The sequence below is a fragment of the Haliotis asinina genome, chromosome 1, assembly GCF_037392515.1.
Source record: "Haliotis asinina isolate JCU_RB_2024 chromosome 1, JCU_Hal_asi_v2, whole genome shotgun sequence".
Taxonomy (NCBI): Eukaryota; Metazoa; Mollusca; class Gastropoda; order Lepetellida; family Haliotidae; genus Haliotis; species Haliotis asinina.
Window position 1 is genome coordinate 31,334,413 of NC_090280.1, and position 10,009 is coordinate 31,344,421.

The window sequence follows — 10,009 nt, forward strand, 5'->3', positions numbered from 1 at the left end:
TTACTTCTTTACTTAAAATCAAGTAGAGGCTAAATTCAGTGTTCTGCACGTACAAATTTTATTTCTAACTTAGGAAGCCGAATATATCCTACATAGACTTTTCTGGAATGTATGAGACGTTGCCGAGGAATGAGTTCACAAAGCGCAAGCGTTCTGTATTTGATATTAATCAATGCGGCGTAACGAAAAATGTGACCAAATAATGTGAATGTGTAAACGCACTTCTCAGTTGAATGACAGATTCAAGATTAATGTTTGCCCAGTGTTCCCAGACTTACATAACACTGAACAGCGATAATACGTTGTGTCCCGCGTAACTTCTGTAAATATTATTTTCATTCATTTAGCATGTAAAAGTTAAAGTAACGTCAAGATACTGGAGTTCACCTTCGTACGGATGACACATCGCAAGGTGTATATGTTTGATAACGTCTTTGCAATCAGAATCCGTCAACACTTGACACAAATTCATGTAGCGTTCATAGAAATCGACACAAATCATCACGGCATATGTTTACACAGGCAAGCGTAGGCGCATGACAAACATGATCATACAAATTTGCCGTATAACAAGCTTCTCTGAAAAAGAAGCAAAATGTTATTATTGCTACTGATGTAGATCGAGCAACGAGTGCCTTTGGGATATATCCTGAAGGAGTGTGCACTGGTCTCCTGAAACGAAATGTTTTCCGGATGTACATAGATTTGTCTGAAACATGGTGTCAAGCAAGGAGCCTGTGTAGGTCCCTGTAGTTCACTAAATACCCACCATGTCTGTTGCATTACTAACTGTATGGGGTGCATTGATTTTTCTCACAAAAGGTAAGCGTACAATTAATTTAGATGTAGCCTTTGGAGACCGTTTGATATTCAAAGGGGCGATGACCCTTTTTCACAAATACTGAGAATGTTTATTAGCGTGTTGAAAGTCATTTCATACTTTATGCTGGACGTCATGGATAAACGTATTGTACACAACATTTATATCGAATACAAAACACCAGTGTTTTGAAGCAGTGTGCGAACAAATGTTACGTCGCAACAAATGAGTTAACCGACCCATTGGCACATTAAACGGTTAAGTAGCTAGTAGAGTTTATGGTTTTACAGTTGAGAGTGTACGTCAGATCTTAGTAAATGCTATCGTTTCGGTAAAGGTTTTGTTTGTTTGATTTTTGTTACTTGAAAAAACAGGCGTCTGATTTAAAGTCATATCCTCATTATACAAGTCCTATATGCTCATAATTAACAGAACTAGAAATATCTGTTTATATCCTTTTCAAGCTGATAGACCTCTGTTGACTACTGACCCTTTAAGGGTTGAGGAACATTCGACAGTGACTTTGATCTGCACGACGACAGAAAAGTATATATGGTATATCAACTGGAAAAGGAACGCCAAAGATATCTTTGGGATGGGCCCAGATACAGGTTTGGCAAAAACAAATGATGACTTTGAAAACTTGAAGGATCGAATCGTGTACAGCATAAACCCAGGGAAACAGTACAATGTGACCTTGGCTTCTGTGACAGAAGCGGATCATGGATCATCTTGGACCTGTAGGGTCAGAGGCGAAGACAGTAACTCGGTCATCTTGGTGGTTGGAGATCTGCCTTTGGGTAATGTACTTACACTGTCTTACTAGGTTTGACGTGCCAACTTCAAATGGGAGGAAGAATGGTGGACCAACTTACTGTGCGATGATTAAGGCATGCAAACATGGGTTCGAAACCAGCGAGAATGGATGTGATAAGATAATACAAGGGTGGCGATAATGTGAACAAAGGTGCATGACACGTTAAGAAAACACACCTTACCACACATTTATGTACGTTGACATAGGAAACGTATGTTAGACGTCGGAATCTACTAATTACGGCACAATAACACACACCAACATATTGATTACACCATCAGTGAGTGAGTGAGTGATTATGGTACTACTTGAGGAAATACCATGGTGGACATCAGAAATGGTCTTAACTCATGTAGGATATCGTGTGTTCACCCACCGGAATAAATCGTCAGTAGCAAGACAGTCCCCATTATTGCAATGCAGCCTGAAGGTATTTTAAACTACGAATTCGTAAATTTGGTCTAGTATTGAATATAGTTTAGGACAATATTGGCATCAGAGTAGACCAGTTGTATGTCATTGTATTGTCGATTACTATGGTGTCACATGAAATTGGCTTAATATTTATTCTGCCACCAAAACCGACCAGCTGTACAAGCTACGCTCATGACACGGGTTATCACTGTTTATGAACAATAATAAGTTGGACCAATGACACATGACAAAATGACATTTTGTGTCTGATATTCAGTACGTTAAAACGCGTTGATCAACCAATGACTTACATACTTTTATCGAATTGTATTAACACGGTTCATATCGATATGAACCCAGTGGGACCATCTATGTTTGAGATGTACATTTTAACTCTGGCAGTTTCAACAACGGTTCCTTCAGCGACCATGACAGCTTCAACTGGTCCCACAACTACTCTGACTACTACGACGATCGCGTCACCGTCAACCAAATCATACACAACGTCCACAACATCGATGACTACAGAACCATCACCGACAACAAAGACAAGCACGGCTACATCGACCACCATGCCGTCAGAATCGTCAGCGGAACGTTCAACGCCAAGGTCAGCTCAATCAACAATTCAGTCAGCGTTACCTTCCTCTGACAGCAAATCAAAGGCATCCCCAACGACCATGCCTATTAAAAGTGGTGAGTGAGGCTTGTCCCATAAATCAAGACTCTTAAAGATAGACAGTGTCAAATGACATGGCCCTCATTAACAAGGGTTAATTAATATGATCCTTAATTTTAAAAAATAATCTAACATAGTTCCCCATTGGTATGTAATGGTACATACTTTAAGACATATTTATTACAGCCATTAATGCATTACCATCAGGCAAACATATTTTATGTTACCCCACACCTCAGTGATTACCTATGTGCTCCTGTTATTTTCAATGTACCACACTTACAAGCGAGGTATCTTGCAATGTACCCCGCTGCTAATGGCAACATTCAGTACTTCGTGGTAATACGTATTTATTTCGAATAACATTATCACGCATAATACACGGAAATTAACGGTGTTTTGCGAATGCAAATCGATGGAAGGGAGATAAAGCTAAATCTGTTTTCTTGTGTCGTCTGCAAAATTTAGTGATGGCTACGAAACGATTTGCCTCGAATTCCAATAAGTAAATTTTGACAAAACGTTCAAATGTACTCCCTGTGATTGTTTAGAAGGGTAATTACGCAACGACGACTTCACTAAGAAAATGCATGCAGGAAAACAGCAAGATTGCAATCGTTTGATTTACACAGGCTGATCGAAGGTTGGGCACCAATATTCTAAATTATGTGCAGGATGACTTCTTGGGTGGCATTTAAAAGTTGGTGTGATGAACTTCGAGGTGAGTTCTATGGATATACAACTGCTTCGATATAGAATGAGCTACGCTTCCGTGTAGTTAGTAACATCGTCATCAAGCATGTGATTTACAATACTGAAGACAAGGTTATGTACACATAGTAACGTTTACACAGTAAGTGACTGATGGACAATTAATGGGGTGGACGTACAAGGTTGGGGGATGTTTAGGCAAGAAGGCAATTGTTACACAAACAAAATCTGCTACAGGGCATTGTTGGGAGGAATACAGACAGGAGGATAATAGAATAATGACTGGTTGGTGACGAGTTGGTTGATGTAAAAGAGTCTTACCGGCCATGAACAGAGACCAAAAAATATTATATTGCCAATTCCCAGTAACAAACCTGAGTCGATTTTAAGGTATTCAGGACTGCAATATTTTCGATGAAATTGTGTTCTACAGTTAACTAACAAGTGACCCCAAGTGAAAAATAGAAGGGTAATTACTACTCACAGACGAATGGCGAATTAACGACTGATATGAATGATACATGGCGAAGAGCATGCAGGACTTGAAGATTTGATAGGGGTTTGAATGGAGACAAGATAATGTTTTCAGTGAAAGGTACAAGAGCAGCTGCATTTCATTGAAAGCTATTAAATAGTTGTTGTTTTCAAGAAAGAGAAAAATACTTAGCATCAACTATGCCAGGTAATTTCTATTTTTAAGAGTCTGAAGCATAGTTCTTTATATTAGACCCTTTTAACAAGTATATAGATTCTTTTCCATGAATATCAATGATGAAAAATACTAAGCCCTGTTATGTAGCTGATCAAAACACAACTGGCTGAAAGAACTTGTTGTTGTTACAAATTTGTCTGGCCCCGTTACAATATGGTACTTGATGGTCCCTGTCTGGCACTCGGCATTAATGGGTACAACATTACTGTCAGCTCGGAGTCAGTTTGAAGAGTTTGAGTAGTGCAGTCATGGTTAAGTGGGGCATGGTATCTCAGTTTCTAGGACAATAAACCCAGCTTACGGCTGGGCTAGTACAAGCAAACACACATACGCACACACGCACGTCGTCATGAGAGCGAAATATTCTTAAGTGTGACATTAAACCCCACTTCACTTCACCACCTTTCACATTCCAGCCTTCAATTCAACGTCACCCGTTACTCATAGAAGTCCATCCTTTGACTTTGCCCTGATAGCGGCTGGAGTGATCGGCGTCAGCGTCCTTCTGGTCGTGGTAGTCTGCATCGGCAGAGCGGTCAGAAGACGGTGGACGGATTCCTATGTGTGATGGACACTGAACAATACTCACCGGCTTATGAAAATAACAAACAATTCGTTTAATGTCTTAAGAACATAGAAAGACAACAATAATAAAATTGATTATGAACCCTGTTTACAATGTAGACACGTTGTGTTATATAGTAGTCCAGTTCAGTTGTAGTTTGGACAAGAACTAATGAGTGACGGGGAATGACGGATTACCTTTTCCGAGTTGAATTAATTACATGATTAATATAAGTTGGGTCATGCTCCTACAAATGGTCAAATATTCGTTTGTATCTTGCGTCATGGCCCGATTCAGTCTCCCAAAGGCAATTCGAGAGAGCAGTGTCCACTCTTGCAGCAAATGGCCCGAGCTGATAGGACAGGGGTCCTGTATGGGTGACACTTTGTAAGTCTTATCACAAATAGTGCATTAAAGCAAGGGCAGAGAACTCAGATGATACAGTTGAGACTGAGGATCAAAATAAACTGACGGCCATAGCTTTAAACCAGTCTAATTAACAAGTATAAACAATATGAACGCATGCAGTGGAATGTATAGAGAGGAGATAATTCCTAACGAAATCAAGACTTAAACTGATAGTCATTCAACAACCAACATTTGATTGAAAGTTGGCTAAACTTACGTGTGATAGCAAAATCAAATTTTTAACATAATCAGCAGTGGGCAGACACATCGAAAATAACCTAGGCACAAGTCACATTAATAGCATGCAAGACTATATCCTGCTACCAAGCACGCAAAAATTCTTCTTTGCACAGAAAATAGCGATAGCAGTCGTTTGATGATGTCGCGTAGGATACTTCGCCTTCCTTTTCACAGGATCTCAGTTTTTGTCGGTTTGGTTCCGGTCGATGTAGGCACTATGGAACCACGCAGTACAGTTTGAGTATTGTCATGCTGATAAGGGACATCGTCTTTGGAGGTGGTGGCTGGAGAATTGAACGAGGAATGGCACTCATATCGCACGCAGCTGACTAATAGCCGTTGTATATTTGTATATATTTAAATATTAGGGAGTGGGTATATAAAGATGGATAGTTTGTCTCCAGTCCCGTTCACATTTGTGAATAAAGTATGTTTAAACGAAACAATGTCCGGTGACCAGTAATGTTCTTTCCTGCCAACAGACTACTCCCCTCAACATAACATCCCCTCCATTATGCGACAGGACCTCCTGTCAACACCGTGCCTTCTCTCGTTCTCCCTTTCAAATGTGAACACACTGTCTTCCACCAGTCTTGAACAGCTCTACTTTCATCCTTAGTAAAGACAACCTTCTCTCAACCACGTCGCTGCCAAGGCTGTGCTATGTTGCGCTGTCGATAACTTTCCTCTGTGATTCGCGTATGCTCTAATTCTTCGAATCTGGGATAGTCTGGTCACGATGTGCCTCACAGTCAGGAATATATTTCGTAGTTACAAAAGACGCAAATACCACTATTTACGGAGAATAGCTAACCTTGGTCTGCCTGTCCTCGGCCTGTTTCCTGTTTTCACTGTTTGAATCAGGTGTTTGTATCATACCCAGGGTCCAGTCGCGTTATCAGGGTGTCGGCTGTGATTTTTTGCAGTTTTATTTTATCACCGTGAGTGTTGCTCAATGTGTAAAATGATTTCCAATTTATTTTGAAATAGATATCTTTCATCATAAATAGGCTGTATTGAGACTATTGACCATCAGCACTAACTGCCTGATAAACAAAACATATTGATCAACTTACCTCACTGGCCTCTGTCATGGAAGCATAACAATTAACTGAACTCAATATGCTACGTAGCGATATGTATATCGTTTGATCGAGATCAACACAGCATACCAGGTTGCTTGCCTCTGTTCGGATGTTGATGATACATGCTATTGATGACACCGCAAATGCAAAAGCAGTTCCCGTCGTCTATAGCAATGTTGTTTTTTTTCTTAAACTTACATGGTCATTAATTAGAATGTGTTTATTGAAGGGAGGTGGGACAGCCTCTTCGTCACGCCGAAGACCCGGGTTCGATTCCCCACGTATGCACAATGTGTGAAACCCATTCCTGGTGTTTACCTCCGCGATATTGATTGAATTTTGCGAAAAGCGGCGTAAAACCGTACTTACTAACTCACTAGCTGTATTTATGTATCTTTATCTGTGACACCGAATGTACTCGTACATACTGTCCCGGAAGCAAGTGATACAAAAAAAAAAAAACGATGAAAACGCTAAGGGTGTTTAATAGTTAACCTTTCCTTCCAGCAAAATCTTGGTTGAATTGACCAGAAGTGATTCAGCAACGTAGTGTTCAGGACTAACTGTCAGACATAATGTGTCTTCCAGTATTACTTACACTTAAGTCAGTGTTTAGGACGTGCTAGTATATGCAACAAGACTCAGCGCCCGACTACATCCGAAGTGATACAGTGACTAAGTGAGCGAGTGTTTATGTTTTCTGCATAGATTTTATTTGTGTCGAACAAATTAAATGGACAGGTGGAGGAAAATTGCTGTTGTCCCCGCCGTGATATTGCTGGAATATTGCTGAAGGCGGTGTAAAACCATACTCACTCACTAATATGTGAAAATAATCATAATGTCATCACTTATAGATAAGTCCAATCCCCTCGATTCAGTGAGGAAGCTGGGTCACGGTTCTCGCCGGATCCTGAAGTTTGTCCCGACGTCTGCTTCACATCATGAGTGCACCAAATTTTGTTCGTGTCAGTTATTTAGCAAATGGTGACGTTTAGCATTGGGTACTAGTTTTGTGTCTGACTTAGGAAGCTGAATATATCCTACAAAGACTTTCCTGGAATCATGAGACGTTACCGTGGAATGAGTACGGAAAGCGCAAGCGTTCTGTGTTTGATATCAATCTATACAACATAACGGAAAATGTGACCAAATAATGTGAATGTGTAAGCGCACTTCTCAATTGAACGACAGATTCAAGATTAATGTTTGTACAGTGTTCCCAGCCTTACAAAACACTGAACAGCAATCTAAATGATAATACGATGTGTCTCGCGGAAATTCTGTAAATATTATTTGCATTCATTCAGCCTGTATACGTTAAAGTAACGTCAAGATACTGGAGTTCACCTTCGTACGGATAAACCCAGGGAAACAGTACAATGTGACCTTGGTGTCTGTGACCGAAGCGGATCATGGATCATCTTGGACGTGTAGGGTCAGAGGCGAAGACAGTAACTCGATGATCTTGGTGGTTGGAGATCTGCCTTTGGGTAATGTACTTACACCGTCATGCTAAGTTTGACTTGCCAACTCCAAATGGGAGGAAGCATGGTCGACCAACTTACTGTGCGATGATTAGGAGTGCAAAGATGGGTTCGAAACCAACGAGAACGGTTGTGATAAGACAATACTTGGGCGATAATGGGAACATAGGTATATGACACGTTAAGAAAAAACACCTTACCACACATTTATGTACGCTGACACAGGAAACGTGTGTTGGACGCAGAATCTACTAATTACGGCACAATAACACACAACAGCATATTGATTACACCATCAGTGAGTGAGTGAATGAGTGATTATGGTATTACGTCGCTTGGGGCGATATCACGGTGGACATCAGAAATGGTCTTAACTCATGTAGTTATTAAAATCACAGCTGAACTCACACAATTCGTGTGTTCATCCACCGGAATAAATCGTCAGTAGCAAGGCAGTCCGCATTATTGGACTGCAGGTCAAAGGTATTTTAAACTGGGAATTGGTAACTTTGGTTCAGTATTAAATACAGTTAAGGATGATATTGGTATCACAGTAGACCATTTATATGTCATTGTAGCGTGATCAATTGCTATGATACAAAACATACGAAAGACGCAAATACCACTATTTATGACCATTAGCTACCCTTGGTCTGAATCTTCTTTGCCTGTTTACTGTTTTCACGGTTTGAATCAGGAGTCTGTATCATACCCAGGGTCCAGTCGCGCTATCAGGGCGTCAGCTGTGGCTTTTTGTAGTCTTTTATCACCGTGAGCGTCGCACAATGTGTAAAATGATTTCCAATTTAATTTGAAATTACTTTTTATCTTTCCTCATAAATAAGCAGTATTGAGACTACTGACCATCAGCACTAACAGCCTGATAAACAAAACATATTGATCAACTTACCTCACTGGCCTTTGTCATGGAAACATATCAATTAAATGAACTCACTGGGTTATTAATGAAAAGAGACAGCAATAACATATGAAAGTGAGATTTTGTCCTATGCTGCACTACAAAAATGACTTGGTTTCCAGAAACCTGGAAACCATCCGTAATGTGGGTAATTGCGGAATCCAGTTGGTTTCCATTCCCTGAAACTCACTAACTGAGTTTCCAACTAGATTCCATTTTGGAAATGTGATTTTGGTATTCCTGTAAATGGAAACCAAAATGAAACTAAGTTCGGGGGTTTCTTGTTGGTTTCCATACCTGGAATTTGCAACTCTCAGATCTCACTAAATGGAAACCAACATAAAAGTAGAAAATGTAGTTTCATGATGGTTTCCATTGCTGTTTTGAACTAAGTAACATAAAATGTGTAATTGTTTACCATCCTGACATCCAGTTGGTATCCATTCAGTAAAACTGGGTGACCTAGTTTCCAAATAGAAGCTGGTCATTTTGGTATGGGATTGTGTCAGGAATTTTAATCTTGGTAACTAAATACCAGTAATGCACCATGCATAATACATAAGTAATAGCATGTTTTGTATTATTATTCGTTGTCCGTGTGTTTGTTGTTTAAACTATCCCAGTAATACTTTTTTTCGTATTTTGGAAGGAAACATATATTCATCGCTGTCAATGCTTTCATTTAGAGACACAATTGCAAGTCAGATTTCAGACCATGAGAAAAAGTGAATCATTCTTATAACATCAACCCATTACTTGCCAATATTGCTTCAGTCGCTTAATTTGTTATAGTGCTGGATGACGTTTAATGAGTTTCCTTCGGGAAACATAGAGTTGGCAAAGCAGAAGCTTCCCTTCATTGAACACACGCTGTGTAAAGCACAGCTGGTGATATTGTTCCCTGTTGGAACAAGGCAGCTGACGACAGCCGGCTTGGTAAGGTAAGGCTTGGACAGAGTCAGTCTACATGCATATACGAATGCAAGGCTAAGTAATCTTATATTTAAGCCACCTTACACGCCTGCCAATATCTGTATTACCGTGTGTGCATGTATTGAATAGCTGATAGTGATTATATGTAAATTGAGAATAACTTTTGTGTGGTACGGTTTATGCAGGGCCCAGTTAATATTGGCGACGTACAATGTGTCG

At 40.0% G+C, this 10,009-nt stretch overlaps 1 protein-coding gene across 1 annotated transcript; it reads left to right on the forward strand.

Moving 5' to 3' along the window:
- The first annotated feature begins 770 nt into the window (after positions 1-770).
- LOC137271852 (uncharacterized) lies at positions 771-4,721 on the forward strand. Its single transcript, XM_067804247.1, has 4 exons — positions 771-822; positions 1,285-1,620; positions 2,454-2,747; positions 4,570-4,721. The coding sequence occupies exons 1-4, from the start codon at positions 771-773 to the stop codon at positions 4,719-4,721; spliced, it is 834 nt and encodes a 277-aa protein (XP_067660348.1).
- The last annotated feature ends 5,288 nt before the right edge of the window (positions 4,722-10,009 follow it).

What these genes read in the sequence shown, in the direction of transcription:
- LOC137271852 (XM_067804247.1), top strand. Translation starts at nt 771, where the DNA reads ATGTCTGTTGCATTACTAACTGTATGGGGTGCATTGATTTTTCTCACA. An exon ending in GGTTGGAGATCTGCCTTTGG is followed by an intron (nt 1,621 to 2,453) that starts GTAATGTACTTA and finishes TAACTCTGGCAG; the next exon opens with TTTCAACAACGGTTCCTTCA. An exon ending in GACCATGCCTATTAAAAGTG is followed by an intron (nt 2,748 to 4,569) that starts GTGAGTGAGGCT and finishes TTCACATTCCAG; the next exon opens with CCTTCAATTCAACGTCACCC.